This window comes from Nannospalax galili, unplaced genomic scaffold (genome assembly GCF_000622305.1).
Source record: "Nannospalax galili isolate Female #2095 unplaced genomic scaffold, S.galili_v1.0 scaffold286, whole genome shotgun sequence".
NCBI lineage: Eukaryota > Metazoa > Chordata > Mammalia > Rodentia > Spalacidae > Nannospalax > Nannospalax galili.
This window is the reverse complement of record NW_008359442.1, coordinates 9,033,941-9,054,489: the sequence shown is the minus strand read 5'-3', so window position 1 is coordinate 9,054,489 and position 20,549 is coordinate 9,033,941. Positions and strand designations below refer to the sequence as shown.

At 40.4% G+C, this 20,549-nt stretch overlaps 1 protein-coding gene across 2 annotated transcripts in view; it reads right to left on the bottom strand.

The window, feature by feature from the left end:
- Fshr (follicle stimulating hormone receptor) overlaps window positions 1-20,549 on the bottom strand; it is a 192,116-nt gene that overhangs the window by 94,246 nt on the left and 77,321 nt on the right. For both annotated transcript variants that reach the window (XM_008823037.1, XM_008823038.2), the window contains exon 2: window positions 17,408-17,479. In XM_008823037.1, coding sequence (XP_008821259.1) covers window positions 17,408-17,479 — 72 coding nt within the window. The remainder of the gene's footprint in view (window positions 1-17,407; window positions 17,480-20,549) is intronic.

Sequence of the window (20,549 nt, the reverse complement as noted above, 5' to 3'; positions counted from 1 at the left end):
GAAGTGACATCTCCCTTACAGCTTCCCGCTTTAAGGTAGTACCTGCTTCCTTCCACTAATCACCGTCAGGGATAACCTATATTTTTCTTGAACTAGGGGATTTTGCTCATTCTTTTGACTACTTTAAGGGCCAATTGTTTCCTCTAAATTTGTTTTTTTTTTTTTTTTATGAACATACCGTTAAGTGAAAAATGTAGTTTATAAATGAACATGCTTTTTATAATCCTATTTTAATTTTTCCTTAAATGTATGTATAGACAGAGGACATATTGTAGAAGGCCATTCGTAAAAATGTGGATAAATCATTGCGGAATAATTTTAAACTATTGCTCTTTAAACTTCCAATATTGTTTCTTCTTTTCTATAACAAATATGCACTACTTTCAGAACTATAGATATTTCTATCTCAATTCTGTGAAACAAAACCCAAAATACTACTACCAGGGGCTCCTTTCCTGATTCCGCAACTTTGGGGAGGCCATAGGTTGTTAAATAGAGGCACTCAGTAGGTAAAAACAGTCCTCTCTGAAGCAATAGACACATATTTTGGGGAACTACTGGAAAAACAAAGTTGTTGTTTACTTTGTTTTTCCTGTTCAGTCATAGTTAGGAAAGTTTAATTCAGGAAATGCCCTGAAGGTACTACAGTGGCCGTCATGGAGATTCTATGGCATGGTGAGACTGGCATGGAGTCTGGAGGATGCTGTGGGCTGTGCACCTCAGACTGAGGGAGGCACTTTAGAAGAGGCAATCCCTGTTCCCCTCACCCTGCCTTAATTTTCTCCCTCACCACCCCAGAACTTATAACTTTACTTTCCACACAATTCACTTGATTTTTTTATGAAGGTTTATTGTTGGCTTTCTCTCTGTCTCCTGCTCTGAGTGCCTACATCTCGTGAAGGCAAGGATCTATGTCTGTTTGGTTAATGTGGTCTCTGCAGCACATGGCACTCAATAGATGTATGCAAAAGGAAGGAATACATGGGGGAGAGTTATGTATTTATGGAGAGAAATGAATTATACTACAACAGGGGGTATGTAGCATCAATGGAGATGGAAGGTTAAAAAAAGGGGTGGTGGTGACATGTTGTGCTGGATAGCTTTAGTGTCAATTTGACACACCTGAGTTGAGGGAGCCTCAGTTGGGGAATTGCCTCTGTTGGACTGGCCTGTGGCCATGTCTGAGGGGCATCTTTTTGATGAGTGATGTGGGAAGGCCCAGCCCACTGTGGGTGGTGCCACCCTGGGGCAGGTGGGCCTGTGTTGCATAAGAAAGCAGGCTGAGCAGGGGCCAGGGGAGCAAGCCAGTAAGCAGCATTCCTCTATGGCCTGTGCTCCAGCTCCTGCTTCCAGGTCTCTGCCTGAGTTCCTACGTTGGGCTCCCTGATGAACTGCGACCTGGGAGATGTAAGCTGAATAAACCTTTTCCTCCTTGGTATTGGTCAGAGTATTTTGTCACAGCAATGGAGAACCAAACTAGGACACATGTATTGTGGGGACTTGAGGAATCTCAAATGACTAGTAGGCAAGGTTCCCGGAGAGGAGTCATAGTAAATAAAGTTGGATGGTTTGGTTGAGAAGAAATGATAAATGAGGCTTGAAAATAAGACAGGAGACTCAAAGGGTATGCACACAGGCTACATGCTGAAGCAAAGCAGGGCCTTAAGCCAGGGTTGTGATGTTGATGTGAGGGACAGTGAGATTCTCACCCTGGTATACAACAGAGGGAGTGTGCACACTGGTATACAATTCACAACAATGATGAGCTAAATGGTTCCCTTCCATCTCTGTCTGTGATAACAGTACCTGAGCCAAACGCTGGGGGTTCAAAGGCATTGCACTTAGACTTGTTCTCTGTTCCAACCACCTGATGATATCAGACAGCTACACTCGAGCAAAAGCAAAACACTAACAGAGACACTGATCTTTTTCTTCAGGCTTCTCTGAAGCTCTAATTAAATGAAATGGATCTGTGCCCAGTGCTTTAACTCTGCTTTTTCTCCTACAGCGCATTTTGGAGGCACACTGTGAATATGTATTTGAGTGTTTTGGTGGTGCTCATTTGTGATAAGTATGGATCTAAATGGAACTCACTTAGTATAAAATGTTTACATGCTACAGTGAGCACGCCTTTGCTGTGTCTGGAGAGAGATGGCATGCCTTTTTGCTTTGTCCAGCTTCTGTGGGTGACATGACAGGGAGCTCCCTCCTGCCATGTGGAAAGCATGAATTATACTAGAAAATTGAAATTGTAATTAGGATGGGCAGAACTGAGACCCTGTGTTCTTTCCAGATGTGTATCTCTTGTAAGATTTCCAAGCTTCAGGAAGAATTATCTCAGCCTTCATGTTGTTTGATTGATGGCCCTGAAGGACTTTATTGTAATATTTCCTGATAATCCCAAGGAGGCCCAAGAGAAATGCCATTGCAACACATCACAATAGGATAATCTAGAATTAAAAGGTAGTCTGAGGTGGTCCAGACCAGGCAATTCATTGTTTCTTTGAGTTGGTGCCCTTGAGATTCTTGCCTGGAAAAACAAAAGCAAGTTCTTTTAGTTTAATTAGGATCTTCCTTTCCATCTCAACATGAGCAGAAGAAAACACGAAGTAAGTGTGGCAATGGTAGCAGCTTAAAGTACCTAGCCACTCTCATACCATGTACATGACCATTTACCTTGGGAATATTTGTAGAGACATAGGTCCAGCAAATGCACATTCTCCCATTTCATATTTGATGATTCAAAGACTATGGCTGGTGCTTTGGAAGTTTCACCTTGCCAGTTTTGACCCTGTGGTCTGGTTCTGGAGTCTTGAACCTGTGACTCCAAAGGTGGTTGCCTCTCCCTGTCCTTAAGGAATTATTTGGAGTAAGAATAAAGTCAGACTAGATGTCAATGGAGGACTGAGGACACTTGGGAAATACAGGACACAGAGAAATACAGTGACCTGACTAGATCATCAGAGTTGTATAGTAAGACTCATATGGGGACAGAGAAATTTGCAGATGGTGGAGTCAAAATTCACCAGTGTCTTTGATAATGAGCTAAAAACTCATCACTTCCATTAAGTTTTTTCTCTGTTTTGGATGGCCATAAAACCCTCCGGGTGTTTGTGTTGCTGCATCTTTAAAGTCTTTCAAAGGGCATAGTTTTGCTGTTAGGTACACATCAGTGAACTCATTAGCTGAAATTTCCTTTTTACCCATGACTTCCAATGTGACATATACATCTTGAAAGGACCAAATGTGTCTATAATCTTGGCCATTTCTACACTCCAGGGACAGAGGCAGGTTAGAGTCAAGAAACAGAGTTAATGAGGAAGACTGGTGGATATGATATATTCAGTTCAGTCAAATCCTGCCATGTGCATTGTTTAAATGGAAGCTTGCCACGAGGCAGAGGCCAGCTGTAGTGTTATGCCACCCATGAACTCACTGACCAGATAGTTTGTTTTCCATGCCTGATCCTGACAGAAGTTTATGAAAAAAGACAGTACATGATAGATTCTGGAGCACTCTGAAAGCACAACAAGCTCTTTCAGGATTTTGCATCTGAGGTAACAAGACTTAAGAATAGTGAACATTTGCTTAGTTACCCCCAAAATAAAGTGGGGAAAATGTCATTGCTATTTTGGTGGGAGAAGAATATTTACATTTCTGATTTCATTCCTATACTAGTTTAGGCGGGGATTGATGAAGCTTGCTCTGTCCTCAGAAAGGGGAACTGCTTCTTAGAACCAAGAGCTTTGACTATACCAAAGTACCCCAGGCATGGTTTCCATCTTCTACATGAGTGTCTGACAGGTGAGGGAGTAGTGTGTGAGTTTATTCCCTACATGGTGACAACAATTTGCAAAAGTAGAATAAGACAAAATGAATTTTATACCCGTCTTGATTTGACTATGTAATTAGGCTGAAATAATATGGGTTTAATGTGAGACACATGAACACATAGAAATATCCCATTTATTTGGCTCTTGTAAGTCCTATGTTAAAGACATTTATTCTGTGGAGATCTGACTTCCTTAACATCTGCTCCCCTAAATCAGTGACACTAAGCACTGATGCAATTTTTCTGTCTATCTTACACATGCCACTACACTACTAGGACGTTGGTTGACAAGTTACTTGTGTCTCGCCCACTGAACCAAGGGAGGAACATAAAGGTTCAGCACTCTGTGAATTCAGATGCAGTTATCCTGGTGCATGGAGCTTCTTATCTTCAATTTCTCTTTGAACTTTTAGAACACAGTGGGAACTCATTGTGCATAATGTGATCAAATGATAAGGATTGTAAGAGTCTGTAACCTTTTGAGGGAGGCTTCAGATACTCATGATGGGCTTTGAATCTGTTTCATTAATATCTGGTGCAAAGAGTGCATTCCTCTCTCTTTGATTATGGAAACCTTATGGTACCACAGAGCCTTCTCTGACTTCTGTGACTCCCACTACGCTGAACTGCTTCAGCACCTAGTATCTGGACAGCAACTTTTTGTGATTTGTGTCTGGTTTTACCTGACTTCTTTTATCTACAAGTGCATTACAAACTTCTCGAGAAGCAAGTTCTATCTTCTCTTTTAGCTCTTACTATGGAAGGCTGGCTGAGAGATGATGAATAGGTAGATTCATAACAGCAGCTCAGAAACTACTAATAGGAAAGGGTCTGTGAATTTAAGTAATGTGCTGTCCTTTCTGATTATATGAAGTCATAAATAGGTGGAGGAAACTCACATTTCCAGTTGGCAAGGAACACCTATTCTGTTTATTACTGTTCCCTCCAGGAACCCTCTCACCCTCCCACCTTCCCTCATTCATTTTATACACCACACTTAAAATTGGAGGCATAACCTTGTTCGAGAATGTGCAAAACAGGAACACGGTAATGAACTCTTGTTGCTGCTATAAACTTGATGAATGGCATGTGGAGGAAGGCCATGAAGTGGCAATCTTGGTCCAGTGATTAGCTTTGCACAGTCCTCCTTTTGAACTCATGTAGGCCAGCAGTTTTCACTCTGCTCTGGGTTCCCTGTGGGCTTTGTTGCAGAAATCAAGCGTGCCTCTCCTGACCCATTCTGCTCACAATTCTAGCTGTGTTTCACCTGGAAGAAACTTTATGTGGTATCTTGACTTGCACTTTCCCTGTGACTTCTGCCCACCCCAGACTTCAAGAAACAAGTAACTATTCAGTCCCCATTATTGCCTAAGATACAGATTTCCTGCAACAAGGAGTGCTTAGGCTCAGTGTCTCTGATGCTCATACCACGAGCATGGTCCTGAAACAGCTGGAAGTGAATTGCATTCTTTGGTTTACAGCTACTTTTGGGGCACCATCAGAGAGTCTATCAAAAGTGGCAACAGCATTTTTTTATCAGTGACTGGTCAGACTTAAAAACTGAGCACCATTTAAACTATGCTCTGACATTAACAAAATGTCATTAACAAAAAGGATATGAACACTGTTTTTTCCATAATCTGTCATTTGACTAATAGGAATGAAGCATGTCTCTATGTGTGTTCTATGCTTTCTATCCAATTACTTCATGCATATTTTTACCAACTACACCGAAACTGAGCATGTAACTAGCTCTTCCTTTAGAATACTTTACTACATGGCTCCTAGCAGGGACTAGTATTTTGTAGGCCTTATTACAGAGTGTACCTTAGACTAGTAGCATTTCTTTGCCTGGGTGCTATGGAATCTCGGGTTGCATCCAGGCCTATTTAGTAAGAATTTTCACGGTAGTCAGATTCCTCATGTAGTTGGCATGTTTATTAACATTTGAGGTGTCATGCTATAGGAGACACTAAGAAAGAACCTATGATGTACTCATGAGTTTAAGTAAAAGAAAAAAAATTTTCCCCTGGGCATGGTGGCACACACCTGGAATCTTAATCTTAACACTTGGAGGGCAGAGACAGGAGGATCAGCAGATGAAGGGCAGCCTTGACTACATAGCAAGTTTGGGGTTAGCTTGAGCTACATGAGACCAGGGCTCTAACTAACTAACTAACTAACTAACTAACTAACTATCCTAGTTTTGCATAGATGAAATTTTATATCTTGACTAAAATATTCTGATTCAATCTCATATCAGTAGAATATTAATTTTATGAGGAGGCTGAGATAAATAGGGGGAAAACAAGAAGAAAGAAAGTCAATAAATAATTGACTTAGGAAATTTTCTTTTAAAAATGTATTGCCAGGACAAGTTGGATCCTTTCTTGATGTGTGTGTGTGTGTGTGTGTGTGTGTGTGTCTGTGTGGTGTGCACATGGGTGTGTGTGTGTGTGTGTGCGTGTGTCTGTGTGGTGTGCACATGGGTATGTGTGTGTATGTCTGTATGTCTGTGTGTCTGTGTGGTGTGCACATGGGTATGCGTGTATGTCTGTATGTCTGTGTGTCTGTGTGGTGTGCATATGGATATGTGTGTATGTCTGTATGTCTGTGTGTCTGTGTGGTGTGCACATGGGTATGTGTGTGTGCATGTGTGAGGGCCAGAGGTCAGTGTTGAATGTTTTCTTCTATTGCTCTCTACCCTATTTTTTGAGACAGGGTCTCTCACTGAACATGCTATTCATAGATTTAGCTAGAATGGTTGGCCAGTGACCTCTGGAATCTAACCTGTCTCCATTGTCCTCCCTGCCATCCTGCCAAGTTGGGCCAATTTGTAATAATGGATACATTTACTGAAGCACTGGATTACTTATGGCTTGGATCAGAGAGCCATCTATTTCAGGGGCAGGTATGATGCTGAGAAAAATCACATCATCACTTGCCCTGCTTCCACTAATGAGTTGGTGTGGGAAATTAATGAACCAGGTAGAGGTGGAGTCATGAATTCCTAAAGTAGGGTACTAATGCAAGATTCTTCAGGTACTACTACTGATAAAATGAATGAGAACTTTAGGAGTTTGTGTTACATTTTTCCTACTTCCCACCATTATAGATCAAAGTTATTTCTCTTCTCTACTGGGTGCTATCTGGTCTGTAGTTGCTATGTTCATAGGTAACACCAATTACTACATGAATGTTGGAATAAGAAAGTTTGAATTCAAATCTTGGCTCCAACACTTACGAAATATATGACGCTGGGAAAGTCACATAACCATGCTAAGTTCAACTTTGTCATTGTAAAATTGGGATGATAATAGGATTTATAACTAGATATAATAATGCCCACAAAGTGGCTTATCTAGGTTTCTGATGAAATAACCACCCAACAAATGGCTTTTATGCTTATTGTTAAGCTGTAGGGAAACCCCTTGAGATCAGGGCCTATGTTTCTTTACTGTTGCTTGTAGCAGCCAGCAGTGACTGGCACAGAAACTTTATCAATATGATCGCTGATGTATTTAATTTATTTTGTGGCCTAAGAAGAATTGCTTGATGGATGGGTTGTACTTCTCTTGGTTTACACGACTTCTGTTATAATTGCTCCAAGTAGAACAGAGTAAACACAATTGCATGTGCACTAATCAGAAGGAGGTGTATACAGTTTGAGGAGGCTCATTAGCTCTACAAGCCTAATTCTCACAGATGTACAGGGAGTGATAGAACTTGCAATCATTTACTCTGTGAACCCTGATGAATCACTCGATGGATTAGCTGATGTCATCCATCAGTCTGCACTTGTCTTGAACATTTGACTGAAGTCTATAAATCTTTTTCCTTTGACAAACCCCAGCCAGTGATCTCTGAATTGATTTACTCCTATGAAATTAGCATGGAAGTTACTCTCTATGAAGGATATATATTTGTTACAGGACTTGGTGATGCAGTAGAACGAGATCTCCCCCAATCAAATAAATGATTGTTTTACTAAATTAAAAAGTCACAGCTCACTTGATTTCACTGAGAGGTACATGTGCATATAAAGAGAAGCCGGAAATGTGATGCAAGTGAAGCCACGGGGCTGCGTTTTAAACAACAGTGTGAAGATTGGCATCCAAAAGTACGGAGCTCCTCTGCCCTTCCTTGACAGTCTTGAAAGCACTATCAGTATGATTACAGGAAGACCATCCTTTCCCATATGTAATTCATGTACCCATGGACAGTCAGTCTAGATATGATTTTTCATATAGTAAAACAAATTTCCACATGCTCCACATTGATGAAAATACTACCACTAGCAGTTCAGTCCTTTGGACTGGCTATGACATGCTTAGGGTTTCTTTCTTTGTCCAAAGGCAGATTGTCTGAGAGGAGCCAGTTCAAAAGCTCGTTAAACTTTTAGTGCTATTAAGTTCTTTATACTGTTATTTTCACTGATAGAGAACAAGACCAAAAATTTTGAGGATCTGATTTAAAAATAAGCTTGATTGTGATAATCATTTCACGATATATATGCACATAATCGTGTACCTTAATTTTGTATAATTTTTGTATGTTGCTCATACCTTAATAAGGCTGGGAAAATGTTTGGGATAATAAAGTGAACCTTAAATGGGGTTCTTCCTAAAACAAAACAAAATAAAAAAGGTTCTCTCCAAACAAAATAAAAAAGATTCTCTCTCTCTCCCTCTCTCTCCCTTCCTCTCCCTCCCTCCCTCTCTTTCCATGTGTCTAAGGTTGGAAAAGGAACCAAGAGGTAGAGGCTGGCAAAGCGGCAAACTGTCTGCTGTTATTCTCTTGTGTCCAGCCCTGTGCTAGGTGTTTTGGAAAAACATGGAAATAGCAAAAGGTTGAGAGTCCTGTGTGGTTGGGCTGAGACATCAAGTAACAGCGGTGGCCGAGTGCACATGCTCCCTATTCTTCATGCTGTGCATTTGCACTTCTAATTTTGCAAAGTGCCCTTGCATCCAAATGCAGGTTACGTGTTTGCAAAACATTTGGCATCAATAATTGCTATCTCTATGCCCAGACGCAGACTTTCGGACTCAGTGGGATGGTTGACTTCCACGTTGTTCATTTATTCTCATTTTTGTGCATTTCTTCCCTGGCTGTTTAAATTCTGAAATGGTCTGAACTATAAAAACTCATCTTTTGTCATTTGATTTCTGTGTGGGCTGACCAGGGTGAATCTGAGTACTGAAGGGAGGTTTATGAAGTGTAAGATTCAGACAGCTTATTTGTTGAGGGGTGGGCAGGTGAGTGGGCCCATACTCTATATGAGCCTTTTGCTGTTTAAAGCATCTTAAGTCATAAATGGCCCAGATGGATATGATTGTGGTGAGCATGGGCTAAATGTGGAAAAAATAGTTTATACATCAATTGGAGCTTGACTTTAGATTGCATTTTTTAATTTTAATTTTAATTTTTATTTTAGGTGTACGAGTATATTGCCTGCATGTATGCGAGTGCACCCATGTTGTGCAATGCTGTGGAGGTCAGAAGAGGGCTTCGGATTTCCCTGGAACTGGAGTTAAGGACGGTTCTTAGCTGCCATGTGGGTGCTGGGACTCAACCCCGGGTCCTCCACAAGAGCAGCCAGTGCTCTTAACCACTGAGCCATCTCTCCAGCCCTGGCATCTTTTTGTATCTTAATAAAAAATAACCTATTAAGAGTTCCCAGACCACAACCATAAGGATATTAACCAGAATATTATGCTGCCTTAATTATATCTTTTCTTGGTAAACACAAACATTCAGATCCTGGCAAAGAGGTAAACCTACACTACATTTTCTAGTGTATCTGTGAGGTCACTGGACATTCTCTCCAACAGCCTGCCTTATGAAGAAAGGTCAGAAAAGCAATGTGTGCTAAAGCAGGAATCTTAGAAGCTAGAGATGGCTTGGCTGTTGTTTAGAAAATAGAAAACAATTGTGTATTCTGGCAACTGCAAAAGCCTTGAGCAACATCTGTCAAGTCTTGCCACCTGGAAGTCTTAGTTGCTGAAATCAAGATGCTAAGAAGGGAACATCAGAACACGAATGTCTTGGCGAATGAAATGGCCAAGAAGGTGGAGGATCCTAGACATGAAAAAGGTGTAACAAGGGCAGCCTTGCTTTCCTAAGGAAGAGACTGTACAGTCCACATTGATTCCTAGGACCTTGTTAATTCTCAGTGGGGTCCCACCTGTGTTCTTCCTCTATCCCTTTCCTTATCATCCTCACCAGCCCAGGGAATCACACTCTGGCCTCATGGATAAAATATAAGCAACTGAGATGTGGAGAGTTGTGATGATAGATCTTAAGAACTCTGTTTCCCCTTTCAGATTCATTCATTCTCTTACTCCAACGTGTGAAAGAAATCAAAGAAGAAACAAAACAAATAAGTAACAACATAAGCAAAGAATACAAACAGATTTAAAAAAGAATAAAAACTGATAAATTGCTACCTTTCTGATCTGAGCAGTTTTAGATATTGTACAAACAAATTTTATGGAAAATATTGAGACTTAATGGAAAAGCTAAAACCACATAAATGCAAAAAGTGGCAAGATGGCTTTTGTGTTCTTGTTTGAAGTAATAAATACAACAGAAATCTATTTTAAGAGTATTTATACAGAACAAGAAATAAAATAATGACTTGCTTTCTACACACTAACTCATGTTGACCTGGTTCAGTAATGACAACTTAATGGACCCAACTCTTACGCTCACTAAGCTAATTTGCAACCTAACAGGCGTCCCAGTTTGTAAATCTTCAGACTTAAGTTATTTTCATCAGAAATTTTACCCAGAAGTGAATTGGCACAGTGGAATTCAAAATGCGCCAAGAAGAGACCTCTTTCTATAACTGGCTAAGTAGAAAATGACTTCGGATTCTGGTTTCTGGATGTCCCATGGGAGTATGCACAGAAATCCTCATCACAGTTCAGTGGTCTTCATCTTCCCTGAGTCGTCTTATTTTTTCAGAATAATCTGTTAAATGGTGGTTGCTGTACTGGAAAGAGATGGCTTATACAGATGGCAAAGGTTGATGCCTTGAAACCTGAAGCCCGATAAACGAAGTTCAAGCCCCTGCACCCACATGGTGGAAGGAGAGAGCGGATGCATGTGGCATGCCTGCGCCCACATGGACACACACAAAATAAGTGCAATGTTTAAAAAGAACTCTAAAATAGTGGTTGGTAATAGAATGTTGTTGCATGTTTGCAGTTAATTCTTTGTTCATTACTAAGTTTATTTTTTCCGTATGGATAGAACTACTGTAGATGTCCATTAGAATTGGCAAAGAAACTTTAAAAAGGATTACTCTTTGTACCTGTCCTGGAATTAAAAAAAAACCCTCAGAATATTGAGGCACGAGAATTATTTTCAAAGCACCACATGGGGACTAAAGTGCAATGCGAGGTGAGAACCACTGACCTCAGCATCCCAGGGACTCTGATCCTCTTTGCATTTGGAGTCTACTCGGTGTGAGTGTGTATCAGCTTTCTATTTTCCACAAACACCTGTGGAATTACATCTTTCCTTCTTGCTTCATGTCAGCAGGTGGGACTCAAGGATTCTCTTTATTAACTGTCGGAAGCAGAGCAGGGTGGGGCAGAAAGGGACTCAAAGCCACCAATGAGGAGTGCCCCAAAAGGCAAAGCTGATCTGGACTCGGGCTCCATCACTGTCATGGTTTCTCGACTTGCTTTCTTTCTTCTCATCTGTGTTGAGTGAGCCCACAGGACTGAGGGCCAGGAGAATCCGCAGCTTTGTTTAGTGTGCGGGTAGCAGTTCTCACTCTATAAATCTTTGCCCCTAAAAGTCCCTCTGTTAAGTCAACTTTTCTTTCCACAGTGATTGGGAGGTGGAGGCTGCAGTGTCAGACTAGTGTTCTCGTTTTTATATGCAAATAAATCACTTGATTATATGTTTTGTCCTTATGTTATCATGAATATTTCAAACGAATTTTATATGGTTCATATTTATGGTTTGGGAGCGATTTCACTTTTTGGCTCATTGCCGCCTCATCTGCATATACCATATCTCAGCTGATGTTGATTGGTCTCATTTACATATTCATCATGCTCTTATTTTCAAAGATATTTTGTTATAAACTGGCTTTTCTTCCCCCTCCAGTGTTATAATAACACATAGATGTGTTTTTAAATTGTGCTCATTTCCATACATAATTTTTCTGGTTGCCATAAATCACCACATTGTCACCCACTCTCCCCACTCAATTCAGCATAATCTTCACACTTTATACCAAGCTGACATATGGCTCCAAAGTAATTAAAGACAATGTAAACAGTTTACAGTGCACTTTGCAAAGCCACTTCACATTGCAGAGAGTTTAATGATTTCCGTTTTCTCCCAGCAAGCCCCAAAGCAATGGAGAGCAAGGAGATTTGAAATAATGATGCTGATGAAGTTAAGGTGTGAACGGTGGCCATGTTACGTCTAATGGAGAAGCTCCTATTCTACCAAGAAGACTTTTTCCTGCTAACTGCTCACGGGGAAAGAGATCTGGGTCAATGAACCAGGAAGAATCATCTACAAGGCTTAGGACATGCATCTAATTTTCCTTTCCTTTCTCTTTTGAAAGGGGAAAGGCATATGCTTTCAGTAAGTATAATGGGAGGAAGGAAAGAAGAGCCAAACTCAGCAACAAACATCACATGCTAGATACCAAGGTGGAACACTTAAGGTGCTTGACAACATTATTATAATTATGCATTAGGCAATGTTGTTAATACTTTTACAGATGATAAAAATACTTAAAGCCTTATACAGCATGGGGGCAGATCTAAGTAGTGAAGGAAATAAAGATGTGTGGTCTCGGAATCTGAGCAAACTGGTTAAGTTCACCCCATTCTAGAATGTCTTTTTCATTTTTTTTTACAGCATGGGGGCAGATCTAAGTAGTGAAGGAAATAAAGATGTGTGGTCTTGGAATCTGAGCAAACTGGTTAAGTTTACCCCATTCTAGAATGTCTTTTTCATTTTTTTAAATCTACCGTATATGTAACAAGGAGGCAGCAAAACCACAGCTCTTGATAGTATCAGGCCTTCTGTGCTGTTCTGTCCACGAGCATGCTCTGCTTCACCCAGTCCATTGCAGCACAGCAACCAGATCAATAGTTTCTGGATAAATACTTGATCCTGTCACCTTCCATACTTGCCCTATGCACATTCATATTCTCTCTCTCAGTCTCTCTGTCTCTATTTCTATCTCTCTGTCTCTCTCTCTGTTCATCCATGCTTTTTTTCTGCTATTTTCTGAGCATAGAATGGTGACCCCTTAAACAAAGGAAGCAGTCTTGCTTTGAATAGTCAAACCTCTTATATGTTCTCCTTGGTGCCACCAGATTTCATTCAGTTCATAAAATGCACCATGTACAGGGCTCACCATGAGACTTCTTGGTGCAGGCTACTCCTGGCTGGAATGCCATTTCTACTCTTCACACTTTCATTTAGGTGGCCATTCCTCATCTTGCAGGTTCTCATGCCAATGTCACTTCAACAGAAAGGCTCTCCCTAACACCTTCAAGTGGGGCAAAGGTGTTCTTGTGAATACTCTTGGATATATGTACTCTCTACACACTTTCAACTACCACCAGTCTCTATAGTGACTATCACTCAGCAATTTTTCAGTTACTTATGTGGAATTTAATTTCCAAAAAGCCTATTGAACTGTAAATTCCACAAACACAAAGTTGCGATTGTTTTTTCTCAACCTCACAGAGAGTCAGTTACGTACAATAAATACACAATAAAGGTGTTCTTGTGAATACTCTTGGATATATGTACTCTCTACACACTTTCAAATATAGTCAGTATAGGGCGGTAAAAGAAGACCTCTAAATATGAACAGAATACACTAAACAATGTAAATGATAGTGGTCAATAATGAAGGGATTGATAGGCTGATTGGACATGAGAATATATTGTGATACAGGTAATTATATAGCTACAAATTAAAATATAACCCAAGACAAAAGTACGCAAGAAGCTATGTGCAAAATCAGTGATAACGTTTGTTAGAACTCTTTCTGTTGTGAGAGATAGGAGAAAATAAATCTTTAACAGGGTTAAGGAAAAGAAGGGAATTTAATGGTTCATTTAACTTGATGGTCAGAGAGGAAGAACGGCTATAGAAACAGCTCTATTCAGATTCCAGTGTCCTTAAGGACTTATATGCTCTCTTTTTCTTTCTCTCTTCTTTCTTTCTCTTTCAGATCTCCCAGACTTTCCTTCCATTATGTTAATTTATCTCTCAAGACCACCCCTAGTAGCCAGATGGTGGCAACTGCACTGGCTCTACTTCTTTATGGGATAGTAGTCATAAAGAACTGACCTTGTCCTTGCTCAATATTATACAAGTCTCAAGATTCTGTATGACTTACCTAGGTAACTGAGCCAATCCTCAAACATCCTCTGACGCTAAAAGAATGTGATGCTCAAACTGACTGTCATCAATCATGGGCTCCATATTTAGAGCTGGAAATGTTTTCCCCAAGTGCCTGGACTTAGTGTGAGGGGAAAAAAGACCCATAAACAGATTGGAAGTGATTGCTGAGGGGAAAATGGAGACTAAATGCCAACAGCCGTGCAAACAGCTAATATCTACAAAGGAAGTCATGTTCTCTTGTGGAAGAGAAAGGATTCTGTGGCTGTGTGGTTGGGGAAGGTGTCTGAAGTAAAACTGAGACCTGAGAGATGAGCAGGATTTACCCTGGCAGGATTTCTCTTTTCATAAGCCTCATCACAATGATTATCACTGTACTTCACAGTCATTGAGGACTTACATTGTTCCAGGTACTTATTCAAGCCAGCTATATTAATCAGGTTTTTTTTTTCTTTCTATCCTCCCAGAAGAAACCATTAGATCTGGTAATTATGGTGTTGTTGAGACCTTTGATAGAATAATTTAGTAGTTTTCAAGAATCTGCAGCCAAATAGCAAGTAGGCACAGGCCAAGGAGTAATTGAAAGGAAAAGACAGAGAAAAACTAAAGTCAGTCTGTTCTTTCAAGAGTGCTCATGACAGGAAGAGAAAAAGCATGGCAGGAAGGCAACATTTTAAGAGGAAGTGTTTATCTTTTCCTTCTTTTAGCAAAGCTAGGTGAACTTGACCACATGCAGAACGAGTGGAAGAGACTGTGATTTGTGGAGAGGGGGTTGTGGAAGATGAAGTTGGTTTTATTAAGTCTAGGAAATTGATTAAAAAGTGGGGGAGGGGCTGGAGAGATGGTTCAGCGGTTAAGAACACTGACTGTTCTTGCAGAAGACCCAGGTTCGAATCCCAGCACCCACATGACAGCTAACAACTGTCCGTAACTCCAATTCCAGAGGATGTGACAGTCTCTTCTGTCTTCCACAGGCACTGCACGACATGGGTGCACTTACCTACATGCAGGCAATACATACATACACACACAAAAATAAATATTTTTTAAAAAGTGGAGGAAAGGCCTAAGAGAAGAAGATGATTTTAGGAAGGGGGTGAGAACTTATAAATGACCAAAACCAGCAGGTGAGACAATGGGAGGATGATCCTGGAGACTAAGGCGGGGCAGAGAGTTTCCTCAGCATCCCTCCATGCCAGGCCTGTGGATAAGGTATGCTTTAAAGAGAAGAGTGTTGAAAATGAGATTACTTTTTATTTTATATCTTACTGTCATCTGTGCAGCTGGTTGGTAAAGTCACGAGGCAGACACAGATAAAGTATGTCTGAGGATTCTGAGTTACTGAGCAGATATTTGGTGTGTCAGCTCCAAAACTCAGCTGTCAGCTATGGGATAACAGGATGGTCTTGTCTGATGCAGACCCTGTGAAGGGCCAGTCACACTTGCTGGACTGAATGTTACTAAGATGAGCTGTTTGTGATACTTGGTATTCTTATCTCTATTATATATTCCTATGCAATTATAAGGATGTTAGGTATCCAGAGATACTCAGAAATCACCTATTCTACATCATCTCCTAGCAGGACATTGACTAATATATGTAGGAACACACTTTCATCCCAAAGCTCTCCAACTCTATAGCTCTCACAGTGAGCTGTGTTCAGGTGAGTTCCTACCCTAGGTGCTCAGTGTGTTTACCTAGGTAAACCCTGGAAACAGAAAATCTTAAATTGAGCTGTCAGTCAAGACAATGGGAGGTCCCCCTCAAAACTCCTCTTTTAATGCAAAGATGAATGAATGAAGGCCATGAAGGATAAGGTTATTCAGTCAAGGTTACGTAGCCAGTTTACATCAAAAAGAGCAATCGAACACAGGAATCTTACCACTGTCCTCCAAATAGGTGGTATAATTGCTGAGGCATTTTACTGTTCTCTTGGCTTCTGTTCCTTTTGTTAATAGATTCCTTTTTCTCTTGCCCAGATCTCAGCAAGAAATATTTATAATGAGAAGTAAAAGAGCTAAATGGGAAAATTCAACAATTTTATGGAGAGACACGAGTTGAAGGATTGCTTTCTCCTTATCATGACAAGAGAAACCTTTCCTTTTCTGGCATCTTGGTCTATGTCTGACTGCTCTTACCGGCATTAACTTGTGAATCCCAGCTCTGTCACTGTGGAGAACATGTCTCACTACTTCTAAGGGCCTAGAGGTGAGGTCAATGGCCTTCAGAGGGACAGCAGTTTACTTGAAGAGTGGGGAGACTTTCTCTGTGTTTCACCAGTTTTAGAAAACCTTGTTTGGGGCTGCCTCTAAATTAAACCAGCTCAACAAAAAGGGTACTTTGCTACAGCAAAGGAGTCTTCTCTTTTCAAAAGTTCTCTCTGTCAGTTCTGCAAGGTTTCCTAATACTTTGACGTGTTTTTGTAGTGATGACCACTTGCATGTATGAATTGAGGACAAGTCTGGGGAATGCTGAGAGTGGAAATGTTAGGCTCTGCTGTTGATTGAAAATTAGCCAGGCACACTAGAAAATATCTTTGAAGGTTAAAGGATGTAAAAGGAGAAAATTGGGGCTTAGAGTCATGAAATATATACTCACAGGGTTTTAGAAACAACTCCTACAAAAAAGAGCTATGTGATGCTTGGCTTGGCCTTTTGCTACTTACAAGGGAATTGGCAATGGTGTGGAAAGATGCCACACTATTGTTTAGCATGCTAGAGAGATGGAATGAGAAGCACATTTCTTAGCACCTTAGTTTGACTTATAAGTGTAGTCCTTGCTGTAGAGGACAGGTTCTGGGAATACCCCCAGATTCCCAAATCTGCAAGTGTTCAGGCGTTTGTATAAACTGGTATCGAATTTGCACATAAAATATGTAATCATTCAGTATACGATTTCATACTGCCACTTAGATCAACTCTAGATTACCTGTAATACCTAATGCAATGTAAATCTATATTAATAGTTGTTATGCTGTATTTGGTTATAGAATAAAGGCAAGAAAAACTGTGTATATATTCACTAGACACAGTTTTTTTCAAATATTTTCAACCCATGCCTTGTTGAATCTGATAATCTGTGGATAAGGACGGTCAGCTATACAGAGCATCAAGTAGACATGACCCAAGGTTGCTGCCTCTAGCCCACCTGAGGTATTCACACACTGGTGTCAGGTACATACATTTTCTCCAGGTCCCCAAATCCTGAAAACGCTCCTTTTGGGATGACTCGAAGCTTGGTGAGCACAAACCTCCTGAAAAGAGAGTGGTATAAAATATCACAACCTGTCAAATCATAAGCAGTTCAGTGCCTGATGTGTGACACCAGGAAACAGCCCACACACGGAGTGCCTGATATAATGGTAATTGAAATTAATTTTATAGTCTCCTGTTCTTCCTCACGGCAAAGTGGTAACATAGGTCCTGCACTGTTATTCGTTTCCATTTTGCATGATGGAGTTAGGAGGATACAAACCTTACACAGGGTCTCATGGCTGATAGGTGGCAGAGCTGGGATATGACACTTGCTCACATTTGTTTGTGGTTCCTTCTATTCCCTATATCAGCCCCCAGTACATTGTCCTTGCATCCCATTCCAAAAGGAAAATGAAAGCAAGGAAAATACTTCCTCCTGCTCTCCTGTGCTCACTGTCATGAACCACCTGCCTGGTGATCCTCAGGAGAGTATGAGTGAACTGTCCAGGGTCCTGCCCGAGAACAACCCTTCCCTTTCACGCTCTATCTCCTCTCTCGTCTAGTCCAGGTAAACACTACAGCAAACGACCCCTTCCTTTCATACATTTTATGCATTTATTTTTCCTCCTTTGCTGAATTCTGCCATTGATATCACAACATGCTGTAATTTCTCCCATCTAAAACCTTCCCTTAGTCCCAGCACCTGCAGCTTTTGCCATTTTCTGCTGGAAATATTTGTCTCACCCTTGCTGCAAAACCACCAATGGCTCCTCATCTCATTCAGGGAAAAATCCAAATGGTTTGCAATGGCTTTTAGAACCCCACAGGTACTTCCTGCTCTCTGGTCCCATAAACCCTCTTACCTCAAAGTTTTTTTCCTCAAAAACTGATAAACAGTTTAATCCTAATAAGAGCTTTTAATGCATATCTTAAGTAACAGTCTCAGATTCATCATCTCACTATTTCTACATAAATACATAAACTTCTTGATTTTTCTTGTTTTTTCTTTTTTTTTTGAGACAGAGTCTCAAAAATGTATCCCTGACTGGCCTAGAATTCACCATGTAGACCAGGCTAACTTCAATCTCATAGAGAACCTGCTTCTGCCTCCCGGGTGCAGGAATTAAAGGTGTGTGTCACTACAACTGGCCTTACATAAACTTCTTACTAGCAAGGCTTGAAATACAGTGGTAAGAGTGGCCATTGAAAAAAACGTGAGAAAGCACTTCATTGCAGGGTCCCCTTTGTTCATCTTTCTCCTGCTGTGATACTCTCTTGGTAGTTTTTGGTTCTAACCTAGTTTAGGTTCTGCCTTTGCAGCTCTCCCCAGGGAATTCTCTCTCAGATATCCTCACAACTTGCTCCTTTAGTTTCTGTTTGCTCAAATGTTACCTTCTCTATGGGGCTTTCCATGACCATGCTATTGAAAATGACAATCCCCTTGGCTTGGCCCTTGGTTTCCTGCTTTAACTTTTCTTCATGGTATTTCTGGCATGTTCTACATCCTATTCATTAAACTGTACAGTCACATGTGTATTTATGTCTTCATCACGAGTAGAATACAAGTTCGACCAGGGCAGAGATTTCCATCTGTGCTGTTAGTGTTTTATACCAAGTACTTAGACCAGAACCTGACATGATATTTGTTGAATGACTGAATGCTGGCTACAAAACAGTCTGAAAATTCTAGGCCTGGGGGTAAAATGACAAGTGATATTTTGGGAAATTCTGCAATGGGAATACAGTTTCCCTGGCTTGCCTCCCTCTCACTATTCCTTGTTTTATAGCTGATTGATAGGAGTTTCAAAGCTTCTCACTTTAACTCTATCTTCCACAAATTTGTAAGCAGGAATGATAACCAAACACTGTGGAATTGGAACATTTCATGAGCATTCAGTGCTTTGGGGTCCTGTCAGGTACTGAGGTTGGTGAAACTTGTTCAGAAAGCTTTGAATGAGGTCCACAGGCCTTTTCTGTGTAGACTTGGCTATCCCACACACCTGCCCTGTAGTGAAGAGGCATGGGAGAGAATTCTTGTGCTGTCTTGCTCTAGAGGAATTCATATTCTTATTGGGAAAACAAGACCGGAAACCTTGGGACTGCCAAAAACCAGTTGTGGGCTAGAGTTATTGTAAAAACTGCAAGTGTTATTAGAGGATAAAACAAGAAATCACTCAAAATACATAAATATATAAAAGGAAGGTAAGCTCTTGAAGGCAGGCCTTCGAAATGATCAAGTTATACTCAGAGCCTAGTAGTTGTGAAATCATTTAAACAAAAACGATCTAATTTAGAACTAGGAGTTTTGGGTCTGGGAGACTGCTTCTAGAATGCCGTCAAAAAGAGCAAGGTTAGCTTGCAGGTCTGTGTGGTTTCACTTACTCCTAGCAATATATATTCATGCATTCTCCTTCTCCCTATTTGGACAAATACAGAAGAATGAAGAAAAACAATAAAAAATAGTAAAATTTCTTTAAACTACTCAGTCTAAAATTTCAAGGGCATTTGAAAGACTAAGGTGAAAATGTTAATTAATGGGATATATAGGCAGTGAAGTCTTGGATTGATTCCTGTTTCATAACAATTCAACTTTTGTAGTTCTAGTAACAGATATATATTCTAAATATTTCAAGTACTCTGCCTGTATTAGCAGTTCAAAGTTATTAACATAATTAAAGCTTTTAAAAAGATTAATTTCCACTTTCTCAAATATTGTAAACTAAACAATCTGAAACTCTACCCACTAAAAACCACTGAAAATCCTAAATAAAACATAAAAAGTATCATTTTATTATGTATAGTGGTGCTTGCAAAGAAGTGTCAAAAGTGTCCAAGAGGGCCAGGTCTGGTGGCACACGCCTTTAATCCCGCACTTGGGAGGCAGAGGCAGGCGGATCTCTGTGAGTTCAAGGCCAGCCTGGTCTACATAGTGAGTTCCAGGACAACTGGGGCTACAGGGAGACCCTTTCTCAAAAAGACCAAAAAAAAAAAAAAAAAGAAAAAAAAGAAAGAAAGAAAAGAAAAGAAAAAAAAAGTGTCAAAGAAAGCAACTGAAACCAGATAATATCCTGAGCAAAAGTGAGTGAAAACCAGAACTTGAGGCCTAAGTTGAGAGAGAGAGAGGGAGGA